This window comes from Colobus angolensis, unplaced genomic scaffold, assembly GCF_000951035.1.
Source record: "Colobus angolensis palliatus isolate OR3802 unplaced genomic scaffold, Cang.pa_1.0 Scaffold77, whole genome shotgun sequence".
In the NCBI taxonomy this organism is placed as follows: domain Eukaryota; kingdom Metazoa; phylum Chordata; class Mammalia; order Primates; family Cercopithecidae; genus Colobus; species Colobus angolensis.
The window spans coordinates 120,703-133,724 of record NW_012121487.1 but is presented as its reverse complement, the minus strand read 5'-3'; the positions used below and the strand labels follow the sequence as shown (position 1 = coordinate 133,724).

Sequence of the window (13,022 nt, the reverse complement as noted above, 5' to 3'; positions counted from 1 at the left end):
GGTGTCCTCGCTGTGCCCAGCACTGACTGGGAGCAGCCTAGAGGGCCCTCGTGTAAAGGCTGCAGTGGATCCCAGCTACACTCTTAGCTGAAGGGGCATCCGAGCAGAGAACCTCACTGGCTGCCATAAGGGATGACAGAGGGCAGGAAGGAGCCCTGGCTGGGGCTGGTATCCTCACAAGTGCACAGAGTAGGGGCAGCTGAGGGTGGGGCAGATGGTAGGGTGAGGGCAGAGAACAGCCCCCCAGGAAGAACTTGCAGGAATCATAGCTGTGGAGGGAGTAGATGAAGGAGAGTGGAGTCCAGGATACCACAGGGCAGAAAAGAAGGATAGGTGGTCTGAAATAACTTACTTCCTATATTAGGGTTCTCCAGAGAGACAGAACCAATAAAGAGTATGTGTGTGTGCGTGAGCAAACACCAACCCCCTCCCCACTGACATACACATTCTGCAGTATACACAAATCCCAGAGAGATTGATTTTGAGGAATTAGCTCATGTGATTGGGAGTAAGGTAAGGCAAGCCCAAGACTGCAAGCTAGGCGAGAAGGCTGGAGCCCCAGGGAAGAGCTGCAGTTCAAGTCCAAGGCAGTCTCCTGGCAGAATTCCCTCGGGACAGGTCAGTCTTTTTTCTTTTCAGGCCTTTAATTGGCTGAGGCCCATCCACATTACGGAGGGTAATCATCTTTACTCAAAATCTACTGATTTCAATCTTAATCTCATCCAAAAGACACCTTCACCGACACATCCAGAATTATATTGGTCCCCAAGCCAAGTTGAACATGCAATTAATCATCACACCTAGCAATTACTGTTACTCTGGAAGTTACTGGGGAATGTTTTCCAGCAAAATGAGGGAGTAAGTCAAGAAGAGTGAGAAAGGATCCAGGAAGCCAGGGATCCACATGAGACAGCGGAATTTTCAAGAAGAGCCTGCATGGATAGAGGCAGTAAAGGTAGCAAAAGGCAGTGTCTAGAGAAGAGGGGGATTCCTAGGATGAGGAAAAGGGCAGACCCAGGTGAGTGAATTTGCAGGAAGGCTAATGAGCAGCCATTGGATGGAATAGCAGGTGTGGGGTGGGCAGCTGGGAAGGGGCTCAGCTGTGGGGAGAAGGAGCTGGAACTGGACATTGCCTTGGCTGAGGGTGATTTAGGAGGGTTTATCTGAGGTCTACCTGAGGGCCGGGCACCATGAGGATGAGTAAGGTAGGGAATGTTCTTTCCTGAATGAGGCTCTGCCCTCAGTAACAGCCTGTCTTCTCTCCCCCATGGCATCTAATCGATACATCTTTTGACCCAGCCACTGCTATAGCCAAGCTGTAACCACAACACCACTCCCACTGCTGTAAACTGGTTGCACCAGGGAGTGGGAATTTCAAACTCAGAGTCACAGATGTCACTTGAGCACCTGAGTCACAGATGTCACTTGAGCACCTGAGACACAGATGTCACTTGAGCATGTCAGTAGCAATGCCATCTCTTCACACTTATGCAGTACTCTCTACCTCACAAAGCACTTTCTCACTGACAGGCTCTTGTGATCCTCAGAATTCTGGGAAGTAGGAATAGGTGTCTCTATTGAGACATAAGGCCTAAGGCACAGAGAGCTAGATGCCACCTCTAGCCAGGCCACACAAAGTATGACTTGTGGGCCTGGGATTGGCACCCTGTGCTCCTGACTCATCCAGGGATGGCAGGCAGGTCACTCCAGAACCGCCACGTGAGAGGGCGCACCGAGAGATGTGGACGTGCTGTTGGAACCTGGGGTCCCAGCAAAACCTCTGTTTGAGGAAATCAGGGAAGGCTCTACCACTGCAGTGACTTTTGATCTGCATCCGAGGGATTGACGAGAGTTTTCTAGGCAGAGATTGGTACATGGTTCTTTTGTTATTAGCTATTATTCCTGAATGGGTGAACAGAAACAATATTCCCTTCCCAGAGACTCAAGGTCACAGTCCTGGGGGCTCAGCAAATCCCTCATCTCTGCTCTAACCCATGGTCCTATCACTTTTACCACACAGCCTCATGTGGCTGGCGATGGAACAGAAGGTTCAGGATGAGTTGTCTGGGTGGGGCAGATCCTTCAGGCCCTGGGGATCTGGTGGGAATTGCTGGGCAGGGTCACCATGCTCTGAGAGGGTGGTGGAACATGGCTAGGCTTCACAGCCTGAGGCTCCTGGCCAGGTCTGAGACTCACTGGAGGTTCTGCTCCTTTGCCCAGATCTATAGTTTACAGAGGTCTTCCTCAGCCTCCTCCACGGCTCTGAGTCAGGCTAGTGATTTGGGGTCCATGCCTTCACTTCCTCCCGGGTAGTGCTCACTGTTCCAGCTGCTCTGTTGCCCGCTCATGCAGGAGGAAGAGTCACAGGCTGGGAGTCAGGTCTAGACCAAGCTATGCCACCCTGAGCTGTATGACCTTGGACGAGACACACCCCTCTCTGGGCCTCAGCATCTCCACATGTACAATGAGGGTCAGGATTGGATGATCTCCTATCACACTTAGCTCTGACATTTGAAGACTCTCTGAGTCTGCAGTCTGGGGACATACAGGTGACAGTATCTCTGGGGGGAGCCATAGACAGAGCCACAGGGCTCTGGGACGTCAGAGCACTGCTCACTGCAGGAATCTCTCTCCTTTTAGGTGTTAGGTGAGCTTTAAGAGAAGAGCCAGTTCTTGATATGCTCCCTTGCCAGTTTTGCTCTGCATGGGGTTAGCCCGTCTGTATTCCCTCCTGTCGAGGCTTTCTTGAGGTCCTGAGCTTCTATGACCCAGGCATCCTGCTGACACTTGGGATCCACCACTACTCTCTAGCCCACATACAGCCAACCTGGGCTTGAACAGAGGATGGGCCACTGCACCATCCTCCTTCCCCTGGAGAGGGAGTGTAACTTTCAGGTGCTTTCTTCTCCTAGCTCCAGGAATGTGCTTAACACCAAAGAGAAGTGAGGACCACAGACCCAGCCGCTTCCTGCTGTAGTTGACCCTCTCAAGTGTCTCCATAGGCCATGGGATAAGTGATCTAGGATTCTTCTACCATAGGACGGTTCTTTATACCGAGGTGGGGCCACCCAGAGGGTGTCAGACATGTGCCCTGGATTTGAGGGTCACCTGTGCTGTTTGTCCTCCTAGAAAGTGAGAGGATAAGAGAGAACCACCCTTCTGTACTATGAGGCAGTCCCTGGAGCTGTGTCCTGATGGGGTGGAGGGCGAGTCAGCCGCTCCCTCGCGATTGGGTTCCTCTCCCTTGGCTTCAGTCTCTCCTCTCATGGCCTGAGCACCTCTTAGTGTCTGGCCTCCTGCTCAGTTCTGGGACGGAAGAATGATGCTCCACACCAAAGCTGAGGCAGGAACCGTCAGGCTGGGGGACCATAAGAACGCTTGGGTGGAGCAGGTGACAGAGCAGATGACAGGGTGAAGACCAGATAAATGCTATTGTTCTTGGCTAGGAGCCAGAGGATGGCTCGTGTGACATGCAGGGTGTGTACAGGGACTTGATGAGAGCTGACAATATCTGATAGACTGCTCTGTGCCCAGCACCAGGGTCCCTGCCCTGGGAGCAGGGGAGGAGCACAGGGCTAGGCCAGCTGCCCCTGTCCCCAACAGCCGCAGTCCCCTTCAGCCAGGAAAACAGAGTTTCCAGACATCCCACCCAGCAGAACTCCATTTCTTTGGCCAGAATTGAGTGGGACACATGGTCAGACTTAGTTGCCAGCGGGGCAGGCAGAGCAGGAACAGGACTGTCAGGAGTGGCTCAGACCATGCGGGACTCACCTCCTGGCCCTGGACAGTATAAACACTGAAGCAAAACTGGGGAACAGTGAGCTCCGAAAAGGGCCTGAGTACTGAGTTGGCCACGTTCAGTGCTGGCCTCATGCATCCTTCTCCTCATACCCAAGCACGAACCATGGGTTTTACATTTTTATGATTTTATTTTCTTTTTCAGTTACAGTTGTCTCAGTCCTGACATGATGTGTTTTTCTGCCCTTGAGTGTTTGTTCATGGCTGGGATCTGGGTCGGTTTTCACTTCCTTTGGCTGGTGATCAGGAGGTGTCAGCCTTCACTCAGGCACCACCTCCAACTGGGTTTTCCTCTGTCAGCCTCTCCTCCCCGGAGAGGCTGCTGCTGTCTTCTTGGGGCCGACACAGCCTCACTGTACATCTTTTAGCAGCTACAGATTCTATTTTATTCTTTTTCTATGTTTCTTTTCTTTCTTTCTTTCTTTCTTTCTTTCTTTCTTTCTTTCTTTCTTTCTTTCTTTCTTTCTTTCTTTCTTTCTTTCTTTTTGAGACAGGGTGTCATTCTTTCCCTGAGGCTGGAGTGCAGTGGCATGATCATAGCTCACGGTAGCCTTAAACTCCTGGGCTCAAGTGATCCTCCTGCCTCAGCCTCACAAGTAGTTGGGACCACAGTCATGAGTCACCCTGCTCAGCCTTGTTTCTTCTTATCTTCTAAAATGTGAACATCCTGAGGTGAGCTGAGTCCCCCACCCCCTTTTTTTAAAAAATGCACTGTTATATCTTCAACATAAAGAAAAGCAAGTGCTTTACCTCTCATTAAATGTAGATTGAATGAATGGGTCTATGACTCAGCTCAGAATGGCTGAGGGAACCTAGCTGAGTAAACTTGGGATGTTTCTTTAATCTTAACATCTCAATTCCCTCTTTCCTAAATTGGGGATAGCAGCACCTACCTCAGAGTGTTGTGAGGACTAAAGAGAAACTCATGTACAGCAGGGATCTGAAATTCCACCCTTTTCTGATCCAGAGTCCCAGTGTTCTCTCTCCCATTCCCTGTCCTAATCTGACACATCCACTGGCTGCCCCAGACCTGGATTAGGTTGGAACAGAGAAGGCTTCAAGTGACATCTCGGGGGGTGGTGTAGGACCTGGTGACCTGAGATTCTGGCCAGAAACCCTAAGCATAGTCTCCTGGGTGTGTCCCAACCATCTGATGTGGGGCAAAGCTCCAAAAAATAGATGGGAGAGGTGGCTCTAGGCCTCCCAGCCCCTAGGAAGAGCCAGGCTGAGCCTTATAAAGAGACTGCTCTTTGTTCAAACACACAAATGTCACTCATCCTTCTCCTCATGACGCTTCCCACCTCCGATAAGTCTCACCTACCTCTCTGCCTTTTCTAGCAGTGCCCAGTGTCTGGCCTGCCACTCACTTTCTCCTGTAGGAGGAAAGAGGGCTGTGGATGACTATTCAGGAGCCTAGGTCTAGGCCCAGCTTTGCCACCAGCCGGGCTGAGTGACCTTCACTCGCGCCCGAGAGCCCGCATCTGTACAACCAGGTGACTGGACCAGACCTGTCCATTGCTCCTTTGGGATCTCCTGTGACAACTCCTGTGGAAATGTCCCCAGTGAGACCTGAGCACAGGACCTTCCCTGTCTTCTTCCTCCCTGGATTCATCCTCCTGTTGGGGTCTGGGGTACTGAATCCCCTCCCCAAGTCTGCCCCCACAGAGGGCTAAGAGTCCCCTGAGAATGCCTTGGAGGCTCCTTGAACCCCCAGGCCTGGGACCTCCACACATCATAGCCCTGGTGAGATGATCTGCCCCTACCTGGGTAAGGTATTGAGCAACCAAAGCTCCCTCACTCCCTATTACAACCTGCAAATTCTCAGTCACCCTCTGGGCACGGGGCTCAGCCCCTGGCCTTGGCCTCAGATTCAAAAAGGCTTTAGAGGGCTCCTCTTAGTGAGTTGCCAGCACGCAGCTTTCTCCTGCATTGGAAGGTGATGGGGGTTTATTGTCAGATGCCCACAGGCATAAGCAAAGGTCACTTTCTGGTTCTTTGGAAAGTGCAGGAAGTGGGAACTGCACTGTCCTATTTTTCTGCCTGGGGGTGCAGGCCAGCCCAGACTGAGTATTGGCTGGAGGATCTGCTTTGGGAAGTCAGAACTTTTTATTTAAATAATGTCCAGCCTTGGTGATTCAGAGGGTGCAGATAATTCCCAAGAGCAGACATGAAGCGACCCCCACCTCACTCCCACCGCATCCGGCAGCTTAAGAACCAGGGAGTTATTTCTGTTCTTTTTAACAGAGGCTAGCTGTGGTCACCCGTGCCTCTTTCACATTCCTGTGAGGGTCTAGGAAGGGCCCCCTGTGCTCGGGACAAGGTTGTGTTTCCTGCTCACACTCACGTCCATGCTCACATGTGCACCTGGAGCCTGCATGCACCGTGTCATGCAGGGCTTGCACTTGAGTCAAGGTGGGGCCCATGGTGTCTGGTTCCTGAAGCAGCCCAGGAGGGTCGGAGACCAGATCACCAAGGCCATTGTCCTGCCCCCGTGACTCTCACCCCGGCTGTGAAGCTGGAGGAGATGGATTTGGTGATGTTTGAGGAGTGGGGTCTGCCATGTGCTGACTGTGGCTGGGGGTCCCTGCTCAGGGTTTAGTTCTTCCGTGTGTTGTTGGCCCCAGTGTCTCCCTGCTTCTCCCTCTCGCAAGCACTGCCCACAGCTGGGCTTCTGCTTGTCTCCTCTTCTCCTGTTGCTCCCTGTTCTGTGTGAGCCTAGATCCCAGGTATGGCCCTACCCTCCTCTTTGGAAGCAATTTATCCCACCACACAGAGAAACACAGGTTTCTCTGGTCCACCTTAGCCTTGTCCTCATTTGCTCCTAGACCCCTTCTCATCTTCTTAATATCAGTCATTCACTAGAGAAGGAAAAAAAATCCTTGTTTTTATTTCCTGAAGGCTTTTTGAAAGCAAAGATGAGCATCCCTTCAGGTGAGAAAGTCATATTGGACATAGTTGCAATGTTTCACCAATACAGTGGAGATGATGGTATGATTGACATGCCAGGTCTGGTGAACTTGATGAAGGAGAATTTCCTCAACTTCCTCTGTGGCTGTGTGAGTGGGGACTCTGCCTGCCCTGGCCTGGGAGAGCATTCATATTTGTGCAGGGCAATGAAGTAGTGATTCTTGGACAGGTCCTGTGTGTTGTGACATGTCTGAGGACTCATGTCTGGGAGCTGAATTCACTATTTTTATTGGGTAATTCTGAGCCTGGTATGCCTCACTGATCCATCTGTCCCAGCCCTAGGCAGGACCAGCCCCGTGGAGAAACTAACCATTCAGGGGATGGATACTGGAGCTGAGAATCAGACAATGATGAGCTCCTGTCCTGCCACTGGGCCCCCTGCCGCATGACCTGGAGAGGTTGCACACATATTCTGGCCATTTATTTCTTCTGCCCAACATAACCTCATCCCTCTGTGAGAGTCACTTCTCTGGGTTCAAGGGGAGCCTTGTCAAGATGGAACTCAATGGAAATCAGAATATTGATAACATGAGCGCCACCCTTTACATTTGGCAGAGCTCATTCATATACTGGGTTTTATTTCACTGTTTGAATGCATCACTCTTATTAGCAAAACATAACAGAGAGAATAGAGCACTGTGTTCTAAAGAAAGGGAACCTGGCACTTAACAGCTGGAAGTGGGAAAGAAATGGAATGGGAGAAGAGTCGACATGTAAGAGAAGGAAGGCGGTCAGCCTGCGCTGGGCCCCTGGGGAGAATGGAGACAGCGCCTGTACAGGTGGGTAGGTGGGTGGGTCTGCGGGTCTGTGGCTGATGAAGGCCCCTCACTTTTTACCAGTGTGGTTCCTGGCGGAGCCTGACACCAATCCCTGTGTTTTCCTCATGGAGTCACTCAATGGAGAACTCCTCAGGAACAACCCAGCATTGCTGCTCTCTGTCTTCCACCCACTCTTGTCCCACTTACCCGTGTGCCATGTTCACACCACAGGATGCCTCTTTCCTCTTTTTCCAATTCAAATCTCCTTTTTCTTTCTTGTGTGTTTCTCTCCATGCAGGAAAAAAGCGACACAGATTACTTGTCCACTGCCTTTGAGAAAAAAGATGAGAATAAGGATAAGAAGATTAATTATTCTGAGCTTCTTTCTTTGCTGGGGGATGTAGCCATAGACTACCACAAGATAATGCATGGAGCGGTGCCTTGTTCCGGGGGGAGCCAGTCATCCCGCCCCACCCAGGGGCCTCTGGAGACCCCCATGAACAATAAAGCATCTACTCCCACAAGATACTTCCTCCTTTTCCTTGGCTGTGTGTATCTTAGAACAGGAAGTTATTCGTTAACTGCTTGTAGATGCTCCACTAGATGCAGAAGTGCTCCCTAGCAGATGTCTGCTTCCAGAATGCTCCCCACAGTGCCTTGAGTCCTGACTGGGTCATTCTTCTTTTTTGGTTGTTGGGTTTTGAGATTCACCTGTGCTCACACACCTGGGAGCACGCATCCTGCCTAGCTTGGTAACCCTAGATCGGGGAGTAAACTGGAACCCTTGCCTGGGGCCTTGCCAGAGGCCAGATGGGCACTTGCTCTCTGCACCACTCTCATGAGTAGAAAGGAGCAGCAGTGGCATGAGCACTAGACCCCTGTCCTCTGGCCTGGCCCCTGCAGCTCTGGCCTTGCTCCTGTGTCTGCTTGTTGAGATCAGTGTGAGCGGATATTGTTGTCTCTCTCTGACATGTGGTTTGCTGAATGCCAGCATCTGGCTGGACAGTGGGGATGCAAAGGCAAAAGAGTCAGTCTTGGGTCAGTGGGGAAATCCTTCCAAAACACATGGAACTGGCTACAAGTCCAGCTGATTCAGGTCCATGCTTTTGGGGTGGTCATTGTTGGAGAAGGAGCATCAGATGAAGGGCAGGGAGGAGACAGTTAGTGATGCTTATCTCTGAGCCTTGTACTCTGCCAGGCAATCAAAATGCAGAAACGAAAATGATGCAATGGCTGTTCCTCCCTACAAGATGCCCATCTTCTTGTGGCCTCTCCACTGAGTGTTGCTAATTCTTCCCAGTTTTAAGCCCTCCAAACCCTTTGGGCCAGGCAGCAGGGTCAGCATTCATCTGAATCACCAGGGTCATGTTTAGACCATTGCCTCATTATTCCTTACACCTCTGTAAATTCCTCCATCTTTGAGCCTCATGTCATGGGATTATCCTCCTTTCTTTCTTCTTTTTTTTTTTTTCTTTTTGATGGGAGTCTTCCTCTGTCACCTAGGCTGGAGTGCAGTGGCTCAACCTTAGCTCACTGCAACCTCCATCTCCCTGGTTCAAGCAATTCTCATGCCTCAGCCTCCCAGGTAGCTGGAATTACAAGTGTGAGCCATCACCTCCGGCTAATTTTTGTATTTTGAGAGGCGGGGTTTCACCATGTTGGCCAGGCTGGTCTTGAACTTCTGGCCTCAAGTGATCCACCCACTTCGACCTCCCAAAGTGCTGGGATTACAGTCATGAGCCACCGTGCCCCGCCTATCTTTTTTTTTTTTTTGAGACAGGGTCTTGCTCTGTCTCCCAGGATAGAATGCAGTGGTGCCATCATAGATCAATGCAGCCTTGACTTCCTGAGCTCAAGAGATCCTCCTGCCCCAGCCTTCCTAATAGCTAGCACTACAGGTGCAGGACACTACATCTGGCTACTTTTAAAATTTTTCATTTTTATAGAGATGGGTCTTGCTAGGTTGCCCAGGCTGGTCTCAAACTCCTGGCTTTAAGCAATCCTGCCTCAGCCTCCCAAAGCGCTGGAATTACAGATGTGAACCACCATACCCGGTCCCCTCCATTACAAAATGTTTTTTTAAGTAGATGTGGTCTTTCACTGTCACCCAGACTGGAATGCAGTGGTGTGATTGTAGCTCACTGCAGACTCAATCCTCTGGCCTCATCTTCCCGAATAACTGGGACCATGGGGCTTGTGACCTCACCTGGTTTATCCTCCTTTCTTATCAGATTCTTGCATTCTCCTCACTTTTGATACTTGGCTGACATCACCCTTTCTATTTTATCAGGGGAACTTATTTGGGGTAAGTTCACAGTCAGATTTCCTAGAAGTAGAGGCTAAGATGGGGATTCTCGTGCAAGTGATATGGTTTATCAGGGAGTGCTCTCAGGAGAAACCTGGAAGGATGTGGGGGTGAGAGCATGGACAGGGAAAAAGCTCATCGGAGACAGGAGCCTGGCCTCAGTCTAGCTTTCTTCTTATCCCACAGGGAGGTCTGCAGCCTGAATGGAGATGCCCCACCTGGAGGCAAAGAAGCCCACCTTGTGTACCCCTGCACCATTTGTCACTGGCTACGGGCCACTCCCAGGGAAAGACAGAGCCTTTTAGGTATTTCTGGGCTGGGAGCTCCATTGGATCAGGGGCTGCTCTTAGGAGAAAGGTGCAGTCTTGCCCTATTAGTGGCCAACACTGACAGAAGCTGGTGACGGGCACATGGATCAGGTAACAGGGATGAGGGTGGGCATCACAGCATCTACCATGGTTCACGCCTTGTGCCCACTCAGATCCATTTGGTTCTCATATCAGATTCATTCTATCCAGTGACTGCTTCTCAATTCTAGTTGATTTTGATTTCTGGGTAATTTTGCAAGAGAAGAGTTGGGGCTACTACAGGCCGTCCTGCTGCAGTTGTTTTACAGGTCACAACTAATGCACATCCTCTCCTCCCTCTATGATTTATTATAGATTTCCCTCCTGGTGGCTGGCACCTCTGCTGCTCTAGGTGGCTTTCCTGGGGGGGTGACGCAGACTCTCATCCCTGAGGGATGCATGCTCCTGGTTCCTACGCCCTTATCAGATCTTGGTTGCTGTATTTACCCATTTACTGTTGAAACTATATGTAGGGATAATAATAGATACCCCCACGGGATCACCTGAGTCTCAGAAATATTCTCCCTACTCCCTTATGTAGAAGCAGTCTTACATGGTGATCAGAATCAATTACCCTTCCTGTGAAGTTACGTCTTTTTGGGGGCAATTGGGGTCCTGGCATGAGGAGCTGTGAAGTTACGTCTTTTTGGGGGCAATTGGGGTCCTGGCATGAGGAGCCTAACTGATTAAGCAGAGGAATTGGCCATGGGCACCTTAGGTGAAGGTGAGGAAATCGCTGTTATATGCACTTGCTGTGGTATGACAATGTCTCTCTATGGAGACCAGGTTTCTCTTTCTATTGATGGGTTCGGGGTCGAGAACTGGCTCAGGTGTGGAGAGTGGACAAGAGATAGTACTTTTCTATCTGGTGACTGATCTCAGCCTTCTGCTCATCCATTCTTGCTTCTTTTTATTGATTATATTAAGCTGTACCCTGTTGGCTGTTTTAAAGTTAGAGGAAGCACAGTCCACAAAACAGCCGTCACTGTTGACACCAATTACAAGTTCAGGGGTCTCTAGCAGTACCCTGTGGTTTGATAATTTTCCAGAAGAACTTGCAGCACTCACTGAACATGGTTATACTCACAGTTGTGGATTACAGGGAGAAGATACAGACTACAATATATCAGAAAGAGACACATGGGACAGAGTCCAGGAAAGCGCCAAGTGGGAGCATCCAGTCATCCTCTCCCCCTGCAGTCATGGGCAGTGCTGCTCCTGGCAACAGCCTGTGGCTTTGCCAACCAGGGAACCTTATCTGAGCTTTGGTGACCAGAGTTTTTATGAAGACCGTTTGGTGTACTGCCTGTGTGACTGACCTCAGTCTCCAGCCCTCCAGAGGTTAAGCTGATAACACATGACTCAAAGCCTCCACCATCAATCACATTGTTAGGCTTTCTGGAGTGGTTCTAATCTCCAGGAAAACAAGGACACTCTTCTTAGGGATGATATTTCCAGGGCTTAAACATGACCTGCAGAAGCCCAGGGCAGAGGCCAGACCTCTCTGTGGGCAAGGCTGAATTCCTTCTGAAGGAGATGCCTGTATATCTTGTTCCTAGGAGCACCATGCTCTTTAGCCATCTCTGTAGATCCCTGCGGGACACGCTCCCCCACAGCCAGCCCAATCTTGCTGCCTGGTATGTTGTGAGGCCACCTTGCTTCTAATGGTTAAGTTCTGTCACCTCCTTCTACTGCTGTAGGACCCTGTCACCTTCACTTAAGCCAGGGTACTTAGTTCAGTATCAGCATCTCCAATGGCCAACCCCTGCCTTCAGAGGACACAGGAGGAACCAGGAGAGTATGTCTCAGAAGAGACCCCGAGGGTGCTGGATCAAGGACAATGCATTATAAAGGTGGTGAGGGAGCGTGTTGCTTATATGGGAGCACTCTCTCATGACACCGGATTTCATACGATTTTATGGATGAAAAAAGGGAGGCCTGGGGTGTGCCTGCTGCTGGCCACATGGTTTGTTAGGAGCAAGTTGCCTGATTCTCATTTCGATGCCCCTGTCACCTCCTTGTCGGGCTTTCTCTTGCTAGTTTTAATTTGCTGCCCCACTTGACCTGGCTCCAATTAACCTTATTGGCCCTAAGTCTCTCAAAACTGCCATTTCCAGAAGCCATTATCATCAGCAAACTAACACAGGAACAGAAACCCAAGCACTACAAGTTCTCACTTATAAATGGGAGCTGAACAATGAGAACACGTGGACACAGGGAGGGGAACAAAACACGCTGGGACCTGTCGGTGGGGCGAGGGGAGGAAGAGCATCAAGATACATAATTAATGCAAGTGGGGCTTGATACCTAGGTGATGGGTTGATCGGTGCAGCAAACCACCTTGGTACATGTTTACCTGTGTCACAAACCTACACATCCTACACATGTATCCTGGAACTTAAAAAAAAACATAAAATTAAATCAAAAAAGAAAAGAAGATCACTATTGTTTTTTAAAAAAACCCAACAAAAACAAAGCTGCCATCTCCTTATATTTATGTATTACCGTTGTCCCCATTATCTCTTGTGAACCTCAGGAGAATTCCGTGAAATGAGTTCTTTTCATTCTTCAGTAGATGAGTCAGCTCTACAGAAGGAGGTAGGGGCCTCACCCGCCGCCACCTAGACTAGAATTCGGTGCTGCTAACTCCTGGGCTGGTGCCTGAGCCCCCGTTGCTCTATCTCATCATGTGTTCTTCCAAGCGAGCCCCCATGGCACACTGTGCAAACCACCATCTTAGACAGACTCCCTGCAGGGATCAGGCTGGAACCAACCCCATCAGTTGGGCGAGCATTTGTGCTCACGTCTCAGGTAAGGCCTCAGCTCTCCATACTAACTGAAGGGAGC

The 13,022-nt window shown here is 50.3% G+C and overlaps 1 protein-coding gene across 1 annotated transcript in view; it reads left to right on the top strand.

The window, feature by feature from the left end:
- Positions 1 to 6,713: 6,713 nt before the first annotated feature.
- LOC105502113 overlaps positions 6,714 to 13,022 on the top strand; it is an 11,692-nt gene continuing 5,383 nt past the window's right edge. Inside the window, exons 1-4 of the mRNA XM_011928491.1 lie at positions 6,714 to 6,854; positions 7,822 to 8,071; positions 8,427 to 8,550; positions 12,878 to 12,986. Coding sequence (XP_011783881.1) covers positions 6,714 to 6,854; positions 7,822 to 8,071; positions 8,427 to 8,550; positions 12,878 to 12,986 — 624 coding nt within the window. The remainder of the gene's footprint in view (positions 6,855 to 7,821; positions 8,072 to 8,426; positions 8,551 to 12,877; positions 12,987 to 13,022) is intronic.